The 18,201-nt window shown below is 38.0% G+C and overlaps 1 protein-coding gene across 3 annotated transcripts in view; it reads left to right on the top strand.

The window, feature by feature from the left end:
* The first annotated feature begins 1,655 nt into the window (after nucleotides 1–1,655).
* mta1 (metastasis associated 1) overlaps nucleotides 1,656–18,201 on the top strand; it is a 44,402-nt gene continuing 27,856 nt past the window's right edge. For 2 of the 3 annotated variants that reach the window (XM_082143253.1, XM_082143252.1), the window contains exons 1-3: nucleotides 1,656–1,978; nucleotides 14,226–14,293; nucleotides 15,391–15,484. In XM_082143253.1, coding sequence (XP_081999379.1) covers nucleotides 1,951–1,978; nucleotides 14,226–14,293; nucleotides 15,391–15,484 — 190 coding nt within the window. In that variant the 5' untranslated portion in view covers nucleotides 1,656–1,950. The remainder of the gene's footprint in view (nucleotides 1,979–14,225; nucleotides 14,294–15,390; nucleotides 15,485–18,201) is intronic. The other variant, XM_082143254.1, reaches the window with a different exon arrangement.

The raw sequence follows: 18,201 nt of genomic DNA, 5'->3' as shown, positions 1-18,201 counted from the left end.
CTTTTTTTTGTGTGTTCAGCGGAAGAATGAAACACATCACAACATGATGGTGAGTAAATAATCACACCATTTAAATTTTTGGGTGAACTATTCCTTTAAAAGCGGTTAAAATAAGTGCTAACCCTTAAAAATGCAAATGTAAAATGTTATCCAGGGTTAAAAGTGGCTTTAGATCAGGTTTAATAAAATACATTAACCCACAGTTAAGCTTAATGTGAAAAGTATAGTTAATTATGTGATTTATTCAGGTTGAATGAGACTTAGACCTGCATGAATTTCCACGCCATGCTGTTGACCAGCAAAACTTGGCTGGTGAAGCGGATTAACCAAGGAAGTCTTGAAAAGATTTTTAATGGCCTATGGGGAGACCAGCATCCAAAACACAAAATTTTTTGGCGAAATCCATCTCCATTGCCACAATCCCCAGCTGCATCCGAAATCACATACTGTCTGAGTAGGTAGTTAAAAATGACTATGTTCTAACTTCTATGTAGTAGCTGAATGTATTTAGTATGAATGAACATATAGTCCGGACATAGTATATTCACAATGTCACCATTGTCATGTGACTTACGGCGTCAGTTTTGTTTCACTTCCATTTCCAGCTTCTCTCCTGTGGCCTCATGGGATAGTGTCCATCAGATGCGCACTTCAGGCCAGAAGTAGTAGGTCATCCGGGTACTTTTCTAATTGTGCTTTATGAACATATGAATTCGGACATACTCAGTAAAAATGATATGATCAAAAAGTTATGACAACAACATATTTTTTTACATTGCTTTAACTCATAAAAATCAAATTTTCAAACCTTTTTTATGTAATACGAGAATCAACACATTTTTTAAGTCAGTTTATTGTAATTTAAGTTGAAATGACATCCAAATTGATTGTAGGCTACTTAAAAATTTAAGGCAGACACTGTTTTTTTTTACAGTGTACTACTCTTTTCACATACTATTTTTGACTACTTACAGGGAACTAGGCATATTCAGACTGTCTCCAACTATTGCTTGGCAGATAAAACTGATTTTCTTTTTCCAGACAAAACCTCTGCATACAGAGGAAAGACAAGACGAAGATGAAGACAAGAAAAAAAAGAAAAAAAGAAATGCAACAACGCAAAAAAAAAAAAAGAAGAGAAAAGTAAAGAAAAAAGTAGAAAAAGAATCATATCAGAGTCTTTGGGTGGCCTCTTTTGACTCAGGCCAACAAGCAGCCATTCGGCAACATTGTAGCAACTTCCTACTCACGCCCTAGTAACTAGCCACACATAGCAACCATATAGGGACCCATGACCCAGCCAAATCTCAGCATCAGAATATTATATATAGAGACACCGGGATGCAATCTTTGGACATATAGCACCATGCAGAGGCAAATCCAACATTTTGAAGGCTCCACTCAGCTTTTTTTCAGAATAGATCTAGTTACTCAAACATGATCCTCCACAGAGAGGAATTTCTTTCCTTGTTCTATTACAGGCAACTCGTTTAGATCTTTGTTTGAAACTTAGTCTGAGAGCAACAGTTGTTTATTTGTTTCATTTTCGCCTCTAGCGGGTCCAAAGTAGTACAGCAGCAATGGTTTTGGTCATTTGAAGTAGGCGGGGAAACGCGAGTGATGCTGCCCGTGCAGACCCCCTTCCCCTCCCCTCCCCTCCCCTCCCCTCTCGCGCTGCTCTCCAGTCCCGTGGCCCGAGTCTCTGCTCCTGCGTAAGGATCCCGCTTTGTTGAGAAGGTGTTTCTAAACACGCGGGTGATTCCGAACGAGATCCCTCACACCGCCCCGTGGAACGCGGCTTCGTAAAAATATGTGCACTGTCTCTTTAAGATCCCTTCACTAGTCCGCTTCGTATTGATCAATCCACCATTTTCCAGCGCACAGCACTCAGCGGCGGCGGCGGAGAGAGAAAGCCCTACCTGGAGACGCCAGGCAGGACCGGGGGCAGTCATGGCAGCCAACATGTACCGGGTCGGAGGTAAGAGATCATGCTGGGGAAAAAAATGTCGTGCCCTTTTGTGTGTGTCGCTCTCGCTCATGCTTTTTCGCAACAGGGCTTAGCAGTTTTAGGTTTGTCCTTCCTCTTTTATTTTTTAAAGTACTGTAGGACTACAGTGAGAGGATGATGATGGTGATGGGGATTGCGAGCAGCGAGATGAAGAGGAACACTCTCGTTTCGGGACCCCGAGAATGTTTTTACTACTAACTGCCGCTACATTTATTGCCGTTAGCATGATGTAGCGCGTGCGGGTGTCATTGAGTGTTAGTAACAAGCGGGTAACTCTTAAATTTACACAGAAGAGAAGCGTTTGATTTTTTTTTTTTTTTTTTTTTTTTAAAGTTAAAGTTTGAGCTGCACGCCCCACTTAAGACACTCTGACGAGTCAGAAACACTCTGTTTTAATGGGAGAGGATGGTACAGTGTCAAATCTTTGTCTTGTCATTTACTTTTTATAGATATTGAATGTAATGGATGAAGTGAGAAAGTTTTGGCACATAAACTTTAAGCCAGTAGATTGAGTCCAGTGACTTCAGTGCTCATGGAGAAGCTGTGTAGATATAAAGTATAGAATAAATAATGCTATGTGTCAAATAATTAACTTAATGGAGATGTATTGGCATACCCAAATTGTCTGTTTTCATAAAGAAAGTATATGCCAATAATGAACTGCTGCCTTTTAATATATTTAACACCTTTAAAAGAGGTTCACAATGATCCCTAATTAACTCAATTATCTATTGTGGCTGAAGCTCAGATATCAATTTAAAGGAACAGTAAATAATTGAAAACTCTGCCATTTACTCTCCCGCCTCATTATGTTTCATATCTGTATGACTTTGTTTCTTCTGCAGAACACAAAAGGAGATGTTAGGCAGAATGACAGCCTCAGTCACCATTCACTCTCATTTGTTTTTCCATACAATGAAAGTGAATGGTGACTGAGGCTGTCATTGAGCCTAACCTCTCCTTTTGTGTTCTGTGGAAGAAACAAAGTCATATAGATTTGAAACATAATGAGGGTGGAGTGAATGATGCCAGAAGTTTAATTTTTGATCATTTATCCCTTCCAGTGATTGCATTTGGCTCTGTAACGGATTCCCTGTTGGTATAAATTAACCATTAGGATCCTGGCTATGCTGATTTAGGGAGAATGAATGTGTGCTTACAGTGTCCATAGTGTAATTATTGGTGTTATGAGAGTATTTGGCTTGGGAAGTTTACTGTTGAGGCAGGGGGAGTTGATGAAGTTGGTCTAACCTGAAGAAAAGCTGATCTTTCATCAGGTGATGCGTTACAAGTGAATTTACATATTCTGGTTTAACTTGCGAACATCCGATCGGGAGTCTTCTTTTCTGTCTAGATGTTTCTAGTGTTTAAACATGTTTCTAATATATGAAGTAGCCTATACAGTATTCAGATGTTCTGTGTTTTATAGAGTACCTGGATTATCAATTATATTTGGGAAAAGTAGCAGGATGCATGACTTGACTTTTCATTTGCAGTGTCACAAATGAACTGTAATATCTGCCACAGTTTTTACTAACTTTTAAAGGGGTAGTTTACCCACAAATTAAAATCCTGTAATTATTTACTCACCCTACTGTTGTTCCAAACCCATTAGACTTTCATTCATCTTCTGAAGACAAATGAACATTTATTTAATATTCTCTCATCATTTTTGTCCATTGAAAGTACACACAACCAAAAGTTTCACACTTCAAAATGTTCATAAAGACATTGTAAAAGTAATTCATATGAATCAAGTGGTTTAATCTAAGTCTTCGGAAGAGACACAATCATTTTATAAGATGAAGGCTTTTATTCATATATAAATATTGATCAATGCACTTGCATAGAGCACATCAAATCTGGAAGTGCAAGAACAAAACTTGTTTTGAACGACACAAGGGTGAGTAAATGATGACAATTTTCATTTTTGACTGAACTATTATTTTTGAGAAGTTTTTATCCATCTCAAGTTTTAATTTTGACATAAATGTATTTATGTGACAAAGTAAGCCTACCACTTTTTTAAAGGGTGGAATAATGCATACGGTTTTCACATTGTATTTAGACAAAAATAGGCTGTATTGGATCTGCAATACTCAGTATACAGTTAGCAGAGTCTGAACAGTCGCTGTTCTCACTGGATGTCCTGTACGGAGATGAATCACAGGTTTGTGAATGCGTTCGTTCAGCACTTTTAAGATCATTGCAAAAATATCTGTTACTCTGTTACATGCTCCTCCCAGTGTTTGCAACATCTTTGGCTGCTGAGGCTGAAATTGGCCCCAGGCGCTTCATCCAGCAGAGAGTCTCCAAGGGCCTCCATACCGCTGGCTACTGCATCACCTGATACGACTGATCGACGACATCTGCACTCTCTCCATTTTTCTTTTTCTCTCATCGGTCTAGTGGACCAAACGAAGCACATTGTCCAACCTCAGACTGGAATGAAGCCAGTTTTGCTCAATTTTACACCTCCATGTTCAGACCTCTGCTGTGCACCCTATACACTTAGCGCAGCCGTACTAATTGCTGAAATGTGCCATAACTGTCATTTGGATCTCATTAAAGCACCCCCAGATACCTTCTTCGCGATTCTCCTGATAGCTCCAATACAATCATCGTTTTCCTTTGAGTGGATTTTGGGGTATTGAATTTGGAAGTGGAGCCATAATGGTTAAAACAATGCCCTGTGAGGGAGAAACAATGCCTCAGCGTTCTCTTCCTCCTTTGTCCTCCCTCACACTTGATGGAGAAGGTAGTCGGCCTGAATTCTCTCTCATTGAGCTAACGGCTTTTCTCTGGCTCTCTTTTCTTCTCCCAGAAGGGAGGCTTCTCCTAGACTCCAGCGTAGAATAAATGTGCCAAGAAAATCAGAGGGAAAAAAAATTCAAAACAGACCACCATGAACAGCCAGAGAAATGATGGAAATTGAATGAATCACATTGCGATTGGTGGCGTTGAACTTGGCTGTCTTCGGGATGGGTCAGGTTTGAGTTGGGAGCCATGAATGAGAAACGTAAGCCAATGGATGCAGTGAGCAGAGATATATGGTATTTGGGAAGCTTTACCCAGGTGTCTGCTATCTCTAATATGTGTCCGGTCTGTGCGGGTGTTTGCCCTGCAGTTGGTCTTGGGAGTAATTGATGTATGATACCACAAAGCAAGCAAATTTCATACTTTTCTGTCTGGTACAAATACAATAGCCGGATCCTATTACGTGGTACATTTTGAAAAAGCATTTTGTTCTCCATCCACCTTGGGGAAAATGCAGTTGCTTTAACATTTAGTTTGTGCTGAAGTGAGCCTAGTAGAGTCTTCTGTAAATCACTGGCCAGGAATCTGTGCCTGCAGAACTTTGCATAAGGGTCAATGACGTGACACTCCTTGTGATGGCATTTCTGGTAATTTATTAAAAAAATATCCGAAAAATGCAGTTAATTAATGCAATGACTTGAATACACCGTTTCTACGATGAGCATGTTCAATTTCTGAATTTAAAGTTATTGATAATTTTTGGAGATCAGAATGTCAGGGTGATACAGATGTTCTGATATTATAATGAGGATAAAAACCTCATTAAAATAATTAAATTCTTGAAAAGAACTTAAGTAGTTTGGCATAATAATTTATTACTATATTTATAATATTAAATTTGATTAAAGTGCCCCTACTATGTTTTTTCGAATATTACCTTTCATGCAGTGTGTAATATAGCTGCTTGTGAATGTAAAAGCTCTGCAAAGTTTTAAAGATCGAAGTGCATGGCAAATAAAGTTATTGTCTCCAAAAAAAGAGAATTGATTCTAAACTGCCAAATGAGTTTTCAGCAATTCCTGTCTATCTTCCTACATACATACCTACGTAATAATGTAACACATTTGCATAATGCTAGCCTATGGTCTTCATTGGCTGCCCTGAACAACGTCTACTTTGTATACTGTAATTGCAGCTGAGGTCTGGAAGAGTTTGGTTCCTGTTGTTGACATATTGAGAAAATGCTATTTTCAGCGCTGCAGATCCACTTTGCATGCACTTCAAAAGGACTTGCATTGGAATTGATACAGAAAAACAGACGGCATCGTTCCTCTTCGAAACACTGATCAAGCGCTGACGAAACCTGAAATTCAGATATGGTGATAGGCGTTTTTAGTTTTTTTTCCTCGGTAGATCAATCACAACTGACTGGGTCGTCTGACCAATCAGAGCAGAGTAAGCTCATGGAAAGGAGGGATTAGAGAGACTAAATCTTCAATTGAACCAATTTCAGACAGAAATTAGCTGATGTGCAATGTATATTATGAACCTTGGTTGGATGGATGCATGTAAACCTGTTGTAGGAGACTTGTAAAACAAAATTAGGAACCTTTAAAACAGCATAGGTGCGCTTTAATATTGCCTGACATATCAAATTCATGTGGCCCAACCAACATGCAGAAAAATAAAACAGGAAGTGATATCATAGGCTCTTAAAATATAAGGTAATTTACAAAATCAGTCTAATGGGTGTTTGTGGAGTCTGGATCTCCTACAGGTTGTAAAATGTCAAATAGTTTTGACTTCCCCAAAAATCGAATATTTATGAATTATTAACCCATTTATAATTTATTATGGTATGCTATTTATTATTATTATGATGTGTAAATGTTTACATTCACTTGTATTCAAGGTGTAAGTAAAGCATGTTATTTTTTACTTGATGGTTGCACCACATGACAACTTTTTAGAATGATTTTTTTTAATGATTTGAATGAATTAAACCAATATTAATTCAAGAATTACATTTGAAAGAATATGGCACATTTTAAACTACTCTCCTTTTCTTTACAATGGGGACTTATCAATGACCCTTAAAAGCTCAAGAGATTTCAGTAGAGTTAGACATGCTTGTCATCCAAAAGGTTCTACTCATAACTCATGCTAATTGCTAATTTGAATGTATATTGAATTGATAATCCATTCCACAGAATTCTTCTGATCTTACCTTAGAATCACAGCAGAAGATGGAGAGAAAAAAAAGTTCCCATATTCTTCCTGGGCCATTTGGTATATAGAGTATACAAAGCAAGACAACAGGGATTGTAGTTCTGTAATATTTAAATACAGGTAATGGTGGCATTACAGAAACTGCAAGTTGTCTTTGCCGAGCGACGCATCAGTCCAGGCTTCTCTGAGCGCTGCAGAGTCCTGAAGCCCCTCCACAGGAGCAGTTATCTCTAGTACAGTTGTGTGATTGACAGTTAAAACAGCAACATTATCATTTATTCAATAGTTCCTCAGCTGGCAGAGATTCTTTAATGAGAGGAGTGGAATGGCGTTGTTTCTGAGAAGATGCTCAGAGGATTAGCTAACTAGTTTCTGCCATTACCTTTTCTGTAGCTTTATTTTATGATAAAGTGTTTAAATTGTATTGATTTTTAAAAAATTGATTTGACCCTTGATCCATTTGCACTAAAAATGCCTGCAAGCAGATGCTGTGTTCTTAGCGAACCTATTCTGGCGTTTTTTTTTATTCATTGCTCATTATGCTTATTTTGCCCTGACTGTTTGCACACGTGTCTTACTCCATGACCTTACCAAGCTCAATACTATAGTTTGTTTCAGACAAACAATACATTTTAGCTCTCTATTTTTGACTCATCGCATTGGGATGTTCAACCAACAGTGTGATATCTAATTGTTCCAAATCATGCCAGTCAAAATTGGTCCCATTTACTTTCTACTGCACATTCCTAAACTTATTGTGCATGATTTATCAGTGCATGTTATTCCAATTAAATAAAATGCTCCTGTGCTTTCCTTTTTTTTTTTTTTTTTTTTTAAATAGCTATTTAGGCTATTATTAGGAAATTCAAGCCTTGCTGTAGTTTAAAGGGGTGGTATAATGCCCCTTTTTATAATATGTAAAAAAAAACTAAACTAAAGTTAGAAAAGTGAAATCATAATCAACCACCCCTTTAATCCCAGAGTTACAGTTTATTTTAAGGTGACGTAGTTACATTGTACTTACTCAAATAAGTACTAAGTAATATTAATTAACTACTTGTACTTACTATAGAGTTACAGTTAGGGTTTGGTTTAGTTACTTGTAATTATGCATAATTCACTGTTATTACTATAGTAAGTACATGTAGTAATATTTAACTGTGTCACCTTAAAATAAAATGTTACCAAATCCCAGTAAAAGTAATAAAGGCTATATCAATATTGGCAAATAATGATCAATTTCAGATTCAATTTCAATTTATTAATAAGCCTTGAAACTCCACATTGAAACATTGGGATACTCTCCCTCTCACAGTTGAACTTGACCTTCCAACTTGATGTTCCAGTCAAAAATTGATGCCGGCTGTGTTTCACGTCTGGCTTTATTGTGGAGTGAAAGACCAGTTTTTCAATCCAACAAATGACCTATGAATAAAATAAAGTATAAAAATCAAGCATTTTATTTCTCTTTGAATATCCCTATTCAGTGAAAGTGAATGGTAGAGAATGAATGTCATGTGATGTTGACTAAACATCAAATATTAGACACTTCATGCTGCTTTTTTGCTTTCAGTGTGGACAGAAAAATGACTTACTACTGAATGCTTGTCACATAGTGGACATTGTGTCAGGATCTTTGTGTAAATGAAGGTGGCACAATTACAGACCCTGCAATTTCACACACAACGCCTCGTTCTCTTTCATTTAGAATAGTCTCGTCTGAAAGACCACAGAGACATAAACCGAAACATCACTACAGAAATCTATAGCAAAAAAAAAAAAAAAAAATTATGAATGAAATAAAGAGTATGAATAAAAAATTGAAAGTGTATAAATAAAGACTACAGTTCAAAAGTAAGTTTGGGTCAGTAAAATTATTTTTGAAAGAAGAAATACCTTTATTCTGCAAGGATGGATTAAATTAGCAAAAGTAAATGCATTCATGATGTTACTAAATATTTTTAAATAAATGCTGTTCTTTTAAACTTTCTATTCATCAAAGAATCCTGACAAATGTATCACATTTTCCACAAGAAAGCAGCACAACTATTTTTACATTGATAATAATAAGGAATGCATCTTGAGCACCAAAGCATCATATTAGAATGATTTCTGAAGGATCATGTGACACTGAAGACTGGAATAATAATGCAGAAAATTCAGGTTTGCCCTCACAGGAATAAATAACATTTTAAATCATAAAAGTTATTTAAAATATTACTGTTTTTATTTGATTAAATACATGCAGCCTTGGTGAGCATAAGAGACTTCTTTCAAAAACATACAAAAAACCTTTAAAGGGATAGTTCACCCAAAAATGAAAATTCTGCCATAATTTACTCACCCTCATGTCGTTCCAAACCTGTAAGACTTTCGTTCATCATCGGAACACAAATGAAGATCTTTTTGATGAAATCTGAGAGCTTCTCAGAGTTATAGTTCCTGGTTTGAAACATGCGGGTTTAACTTGAGTGTCTGATGCGTTCCAGCCCACCACTGGTTTTTAGGTTGTAAGACGTGCACTTGGTTCCATGTTGTTGGAGAAGGTGTTGTATAACTCGAATCCCTGAGCCGGAGGCAGAGAGCAAGAATAACCTAAGATCTGCACTAATGCTCTGTGTATGTGTTTGGCGCATAAGCTTGAATTAACTGGCATTGCCATAGTAACGGATGTCTCGTGGGTCCGGGTCTGATTGTCCTAAGACAGGGGGATTGAATGGCCTCTGTACCCTCCGAGGACCTGTGCAGGCTGGGGTCTCCTGTAGCGGCTGGGTCACGGAGACCTCTTCCCCTGAGTTGAGCTCATGGCAGCCTACACTTCCTGAAGTCCAGCCTGATTGCATGTGGGCCTGTCGATTTAATGAAGTCGAGAAGTTTATATATTTTACAAAATGTTCATCCCTAGTTTGTCCTTTAAACTTTTAAGTATCTCTTTTTTTAAATGCTGGCTTGTTCGTTGTATCTCTCGCTCTTTGTCTGTCTCTCTTCACTCAACTTCACTCCCTACACTTAACTCTCTTCCTCACTCTCTTTCTGTCTGTCTTTCCTTCACCCTCAGTCTCAGTAAGGCTCGGCAACATGCACGGATTGGATCACAGGAAATTTGACTGCACTGTGATGTCACAGGCTGTGTCGCTTGCTGATTGGTGGGGGGATGGGGGCACAGCATTCGCTGTGGGCACAGGCAGGCAGAGATGGCAGGAGGGTTGTCAGAAGCTGAGAGAGACAGCAGTGATGCATCCTGGTCTTCTCTATGCTCCTCTTCGTTCTCCGTGGCTCTGACTCCATGTTGTGTTTTGCTCTGGCCTGGGAGGCCTCTGGTAGAACTTCTACTCGTTAAATAAGCAGCAAAGAGGTGCGGCCCTAGTCTTACACATACACGCTGATAGATACGGTCAAACGCACATGGCTGAATGAGTCTCAGATGGAGTGGAAGATTCATGACTGTGTATGTCAGCGATTCGCAACCTCGTTTGATCCACAATCAATGTTTTTGTGTTCCAAGGTTCTTGAGATCCCAACACGTTACACGCAAGTCCCCCTGTAGACAATAATTTTATCCCTTAAAACTTAACTTTGATCACCAAAATGGCATATTGAAACGTTTTTTTTTTCCCAGTGAAAGAAAATGTATTCATGCCTTAAAATATCTTGAATGTAACTCTACACCTTTGCTTCATTTAGTATATGCGGAACCATGAATATGCAAATGAGCCCCGCCTCCACTCACTCACACAAGCTCGTCGATGTATCAGAATGGCAATGCGCTTTATGTATCGCTCTCTACAGTGTCGGACTCATAATGGTAATTACTATGATTAGCCTTTGGCTTGACTACGTTATCAAACAGCTAATAATGTGTTGCTAATGTTACATGAACCGTGTTCCCGTTCGCCGTCTCAGAGTCAGGCAGGTGCCTTCTAACAATCAGCATCCTAAGAAACGCTTTGAACAACTTAGATCGTCAGTGGAGAAAGGCATGCAGTTCATCATAACATTGTAATATACATAATTCACCCGCTAATTTGCTTAATGTACCCGGTTTTTAATATCAATAGAAAAATCTAGCGAGAGAACCTTGCTTCTCTTGAGACTCCCCTGCTTTGAAGTTAATGATATGCTAAAGCCCTCCCCGCACGTTGACGTGATTGGTTACATGGTAGTTTGGGATGTAAGAAACGCCGGCGATTTCAAACCACTTTTTTTTTTTTTTTTTTTTTACTGCAGTTTTCTGGAGAAAATACTCATTAATGGTGTTGACTTACGAATTCGCACATGGTTTGTCTTAAAGCATATTAAAAACACCACATATACATTTAAACAACATTAAAAACCACAAGGGGTCTTTAAGCTGTACACTTTAGGCAGCAAATGACATTCGGAAGATTAACAACTCATTTTACTATTCAATCCGTTTTATTTATGAATTGCCTGTTTTTTGCATCTTTAAAAAAATTTAACTCTCAGTTTTGCTGTACTACGCTTAGCTGTTTTGAATGCAAGAATGCGTCCCGTCCCCATTGTAAGTTGAAAGTGTGCATCTCATCTTAACTGTTGCCAAGGACCCCAAATATGATGACCCCTTTTTAATAGAGAAGTGCAAGAGCTGCAAATTTGATTGTGTGTGTGTATATATATTGTTTCAATATGCTTTCAAAATCCTAAACAGTCCATAGAAAATATCACATCTAAACCTCTGGTGTTCTGTGTTTGTGTTCGTTTATTTTCAGTTGTAGTAGACCACTGTGTATGCTGTAACATCTGTCTGAAAGTCTGAGTAAAGTGCTACAGACCAGCCAGCACACACTTCTTGGTGGAAGAAAAAACAACAAACAGGAGCATACAGGAACCTCCCAGTTTTTCCAAGACAACATATTAGGTCATCAAGAACCAAAGTCGCTTCCTGTCTCTTTATAGCCAATGTTGCCAATAGACAGAATTTTTTCAGCAGGACATATGAAGGGCCAGCACTGTGTTCTCTCCAGGCCTGACTGTATAAAGTGACAAGTGATAAAAGCTATCTATTACATTTAAATCTAAGTTTCATCCTAATCAGCTGTGACCACAACGAGTTGCTTGGTGTCTTTTTCTTTGGCATTGAGCTGGGCAGCCCACCCACCATAAAATGTCATTGGTCTAAAATCCTGCTCCACATATTACAACATTAGAGGTGCAGGAAGCGATTTTCTCTTTTCATAAAGAACATTTAAAATTTGTAAAAAAAAAACTAAAAGAACAACTTAAACTTCAAAATTGTTTCTACACAGTTTTATTTTAGTGTATTCTTTCAATATCAAAGTTTGTAATCCTCAACCTTCATTCCTGAAGTTTAGTTCCACTTGTTTTTTGTCGTTTAAATTCTCTGCAAATTCAACCATTTTGATATTTGAGTAAACAGACTTCTCTATGAAACAGGAAGTGTAGTCTCACATGGCTGTGTTACCAAACACTGAGTTTGCAAACGTGTTTTTGCCAGACTTGGTGTTCTGGTCCCCCCCACCCCCCGAAACCATGGGATTACTGATGTAGCGTGTGTGTGTGTGTGTGTGTGTGTGTGTGTGTATTTATGCCGTCTGCCGTATGCGGGGTGTAATCTGCCAGAGGTCCTGGCACACACAGGGTTAAGACCAGGCACCCCACCAAGCCTGAGGGGGACGTCCCGCAGAGCCGTAAGCCTCCACAGAGCCCACACGCCCTGGAGCAAGGCCAACAGCACACGCACAGAAACACAAACACATCCAGAAAGGATTGGTTGACACAAGAAAGACTGAGAGAATCGGTAGGAGGGTCAATGACATAAAAGTGAGGCTATGATAAAATAATTTTTATCATGTGCTAAGTTCTTAGGAATTATGTTTTTATATAGCATATCATCCAAAAATGCTGTACCATTTTTAAGAAAAGTTTTAATTTAATGTTATTCAAGTAGAAAGTATGTCCCTTACACGTGAGTGTGCAATTTTTTTTTTTTTTTTTTTTTTCAAGGTAAATTATTTATTAATAAATATTATTGTTTTACATGGCATTATACTACCTGAACTAACCTTGCTTTGTATCAAAAGTTAAAAAATGTTGTGTCCTTGACCTTGACACTGTCATGAGAGTCCACAGGGGTTCTCTCTATGATATCATTTCCTGTTCTGTTTTCTGTCTTAAAGTGACCATTTTTCACCAAAAAAAGAAAAAAAAAGTCATTATTTACTCGTCCTCATGTCGTTCCAAACCTGTAAGCTTTTCGTTCATCTTTGAAACACAAATGAAGATCTGTAAATGAAATCTGAAAGATTTCTGTTCCTCCACTGACAGTTGATAAATGTTTATATGTGAATAAAAGCCTAAATTAAATCTGTTCATCATATAAAGCGATCGTGTCTCTTCAGAAAATTTGGACTAAACCGCTCAATTCATATGGATTAGATTTATGATCACTTTATGAAGTGTAACAATGGTAGTTGAGTGGACTCAAGAGAGGGACAGAAATCTCTTAGATTTCATTAAAAATATTTTCATTTGTGTCTTGAACGAATGTCTCACAGGTTTGGAACGAGATAAGGGCGAGTAAATGATCACATAATTTTTCATTTTTTGCTGAACTAAGGTTTTCATTTCAAGAATTAACTTTTTTTTATGCTTTGGTGGACAAGTTTGGTTATTAAACAATACAAACTACTTAAGCTTTTCTTGTCTTTTAATTATTTTATCAGGGTGGTTGTATCTCTCCGAGTCCCTGACACTTGTGGTTTGATGAATTTGAGTTTGAATTTATTTTATTTTTTTCACAAATCAAAAACATGCTGGTTATAGAAAAGCTGTGTGTTTGAATTGCATTTTTTTATGTAGGTTCGAATTAATTAATTGATGTAGAGCATCAAAATGAGCGTCATGTCAAACTTGTTTGTGTTTAATGGCCTGTTTTGCCCGTGACAGTCCTGATACTGGTATGTCGTTTGGTGCCAGTCAAAAGTGGGCAGTGAAGGTTATATATGAGGTTGAGTTACAAACGCCATGGCTTTTCACAGTGTCAACGCATTTGTTTTCAAGTGCCGTTGTTGGGGAACTGGCCAAACGCAGCAGCGCTCCTGTCATGTAGCCCGACGGAGAATGCTCTGTTTAGTCTCTGAAACAGTCCGGTAAGCCTCAGCAGGTGTGTGAGCGTGACAGGAGATGCTGCCTGTCGCTGACAGACTGGAGGTGTGTTAACACTAACGCATGTTTCTTTCTCTCCTCACAGATTATGTTTATTTCGAAAACTCCTCCAGTAACCCACTGCTGATCAGGCGAATAGAGGAACTCAACAAGGTGAGTGACAAACGAATGTGCGTGTTGCTAAAGCCAATCCAACACCATGAGACTGAAGCTTGTCACCCTTTAATGCTTTAAGTCTGCAACAAAAAATTGTAGGATTGTAGCCAGGTTGCAGCATTCTTCTAGTGAGTTGAAGTACCAAAATAACTAAAATACAAATAAAAAGTGAAAACATGCTAAATTGAAATAATGACAAAAGCACAATAAAATTGCTCAAATTAAAATGGAAAATATAAAATTAAAAGCTAATTCAAAATATGAATGTAAAATAAGTCTGGAAGACATATGATAGATTTATGTGAGAAGCATGACAAAATAATTCGCTTTCGCTGTTAGGTTTGGTGAGCAATTTCTGATTCAGGAAGACTGACTCTTTTTAAGCTATCCAGTCCTTTTAAATCTGAATCATAGATTCAAGCCTAACCCTGAATGATTGATTCACCAATTAAACTGATTCAGTTCATTAATTTACCGCGCTAACTAAATCAGTGTCAAAAATGTTGATCTCACAAACCTATTGTATGGTCTCGAAATACTCTGAAGAATATACTCCTTGGAGTCATATGGACCAATTTTATGATTCTTTTCTGGTGCTTTTTGTCTTTTTTCAAAGCTTGACAGCTCCAGTACTCATTCACTTTCATCGCTTTTGTGTTCCAAAAGAAGGAAATCATACAGGTTTGTAACAGCATGATGAGTAAATGATGAAAGAATTAAAAAATTTGGATGAACTGTTTCTTTAAATATATGCAGGGTGACAAGCTTCAGTTTTGCAGTGTGCGCATGGAAAACCCACACCTAAATGACTGACAAATCTCAAAGCTACAGTTTTCGGAAATTTTTTTCTTTTATTAATTTTTTTGTTGTTCTCACCGTGCTCACACTTTCAAGCCTTCTCCTCTAACATCACACTGCTCCCCCTTCTGCCCTCCTCATCTTCTCTCCATCACGAGACCCTCTCAAATCACCCAGGAAGAGCAGAGGTGTTTAGGTCACGGTTATGATTTAGTCCTCAGTTTGCGTATCGAGGGTTTCCCGGCAGCTGATTGGTCTAGAGGCTGTTGCTGTGACAACTCTGTTTCCGTTTGCAGACGGCGAATGGGAACGTGGAGGCCAAAGTGGTGTGTTTTTACCGACGCAGAGACATCTCCACAACGCTCATCACCCTCGCGGATAAGCATGCACGTGAGTAGCTGTGAGAGACTGCTTTACCCACAATGCTTTGAGCTGACCGTTCATAAAAATAGATTTGACTTTGGAAAGCACTTAGTAAGGAGTAAGTTTGTTCCTTGAGGTTTTATTGTTATTTGGAAAACAATTTACCCTTTGAACCTATCTCTCTAAACGGTAGATGGATGCTTTTGTCTTTTTTCTTTTGTTTTAAATTGACAGCAATTAGCATTTAACTTTTTAAAAGAATAATTTGCTCAGTTTTGGTTTGTGCCTTGCTGTCTACTACCTGCATAGACAGCCACCTTTTAAGGATGCATCCTAACTGAAATGGAACCTTGTTGCATCAAATGTGATTTTGGCCAAAATTTGGTATATTTTTAGCACCTTATTAGGCTAAATAATTCTGCTGCTTACTTTCTGGAGTATTTGAATTGGGAGTGCACCTAATGCTTCCTCGGCAGCTGTCTTCCAGTTTGTTTGCAGTCCACAATGGCCACCCACAATCAGCTCACCAAACCTGAATTTCTTTTCGAAGACATCCACCTGGTGGCTGTTATCATACAGAGCTAAAATAAAAATGCCTGTTTATCCCACATGATCGTTTCTAATATTTCAAAAAAATTGCCCTAGAACATGAAATCCACGGGGAGGAGTCGGATCTAGATCCAACTCCTCCCACCTTACATATACCTAAACCTACCCATCTCCACCCCCTGATCCCTAAACCTACCCCTAAACCTTCCCATCTCCACCCCTTAATCCCTAAACCCACCCCTAAACCTACCAATCTCCACCCCTTATATCTGGATCCAACTCCGCCCCCCGGATCTCGTGTTCTGCATTGAGGTGCTACTGGAGAAATGCGCCGGTTTAGTTTCAGACATCTCATATTGAGTGATACGTTTACTTCTTTAAAACACAATTCGCCATTCACACTCATTTGAATTGTTTAGTAAAACAGAATATTCATTGGGAAATAATGTAGGTGGCGCTTGATTTGATCCATTTAGATTTGATTGGATCAGACATGTTAAGCTATGATATTATTGTTTAAATGGTGTCTCGTTATGTCAGTTAAATAAGAATCTGAGACGTAAGAACAGAAACTTTGTTAAACGGAGACAATTTTGTCTTTTAATTTGAAGTTTAAAAAAATTAATTCAAGTTGAGCAAGTATTTATTGGCTAATTACCACACACAGATAGGAAAGCCTGTGTGTGTGTGTGTGTGTCATTGTGTGGTAAGTTATTTTGATAGCAGGCTGATTTTGATCACACACTCGAGTTTGTTTCTTCACATCTGCCCATTATCAGAACACCACCAAAGTGCTGACTGTGCAGTTTGTACATTTCTTTGATTCAGTCTAGTCTCGAATCTATATTAGGTTTTTGAACACATTTGTTGTCATTTCAGCATTCAGATTCATTGTGAAGAACAACTTTAATGCTTTACATTTTGGATTAGGGTCTTTGGCTTAATTGAATCCTGTTTCAGTGCCTCACCTTCATTGTTTCAGGTTTGTATGTTCTTTTTTTGCACTGTAAACAATTATTTTCATGATGTATCACAACTTTTTTTTTTTTTTTTTATCAGCTTAGATCATTAATGTGGTTCAGATAACATAATATTTTGAGTTTCTGTTGATTAAACCAATCTCCTTCATTGTATTAAAGGGATAGTTCACCCAAAATTGTTAATTTTGTCATCACTTATTCACTTATACGTTGTTGCCAACCTGTATAAGTTTCTTACAAAAGAAGAATTTTTAAAGAAAGGTGGTAATTAAACATTTGACGGTAGCCATTGACTTCCATAGTAGGGAAAACGTACTCAATGTCTACCTACCGTCAACGGTTTGGTTACCAACATATCTTCTTTTGTGTTAAACAGAAATAAGAAACTCATACAGGTTTGGAACAACATGAGGGTGAGTTTTCATTTTTGGGCTAACTATCCCTTTAACTAAATTTTAAGTTCAATAAACACAAAATTTTAAGGCAACCAAGTTACTTACTTTAAGTTAAACCAACAATAATTTTTTACAGTGTGCGTGGAACAAATAAGGAGGTATTTTGCAGAATGTCGTTGCTGCTCCATAGAATAATGGCATATAGTATTCCATAAAGCGAATGACCAGTGCTGTCAACTCCAAGTGTGACAAAAGGCAGCATAAAATGTCATTCTTGCATCTCGTGATTATCATTAGCGTCAGACTTGGTGCATTACTTTTTTTTGGAGCTCTACATCCCTGGTTCCCATTCACTTACATTGTATGGAAAAGAGCATCCTAGACGTTCTTCAAAAGATCTCCTTTTATGTTCCACGGAAGGAAGTTGTGGGTTTGGATAGACATGAGGGTGAGTAAATGATGAGAGAATTTTCATTACGGAGTAAACTAATCCTTTAAATCTTGTTAGAGGTGCAGGCAAAAAGCTGCAAGGTAATTGTCTTGTCCATTATGTAATGTTCAGATGATTGACAGCCCTTAAAACACCTTGAATGAACTGTCTTTTAAAAGAGAATCTGTTCCTGCTGTGAGCAGAACCTTCCTCCAAAATGGCTGCTGTAGAGATTCATCAGCAGAAGGGTATCTGAGGGGTTTGTAAGTACAGGGTTAGACAGTGCTTATAAAAGAGATTTCATCTTTGGTCCGCAGCACACAAGTCTGATTCTGAGACCATGAAGCCTGTTTGTTCATGTGGACCACACAGATGCAGTGAAGAGGAACT

This window comes from Leuciscus leuciscus, assembly GCF_965113295.1.
Source record: "Leuciscus leuciscus genome assembly, chromosome: 17".
Taxonomy (NCBI): Eukaryota; Metazoa; Chordata; class Actinopteri; order Cypriniformes; family Leuciscidae; genus Leuciscus; species Leuciscus leuciscus.
The sequence above is the reverse complement of the archived record's forward strand: the minus strand, read 5'-3'. Positions and strand labels throughout refer to the sequence as shown.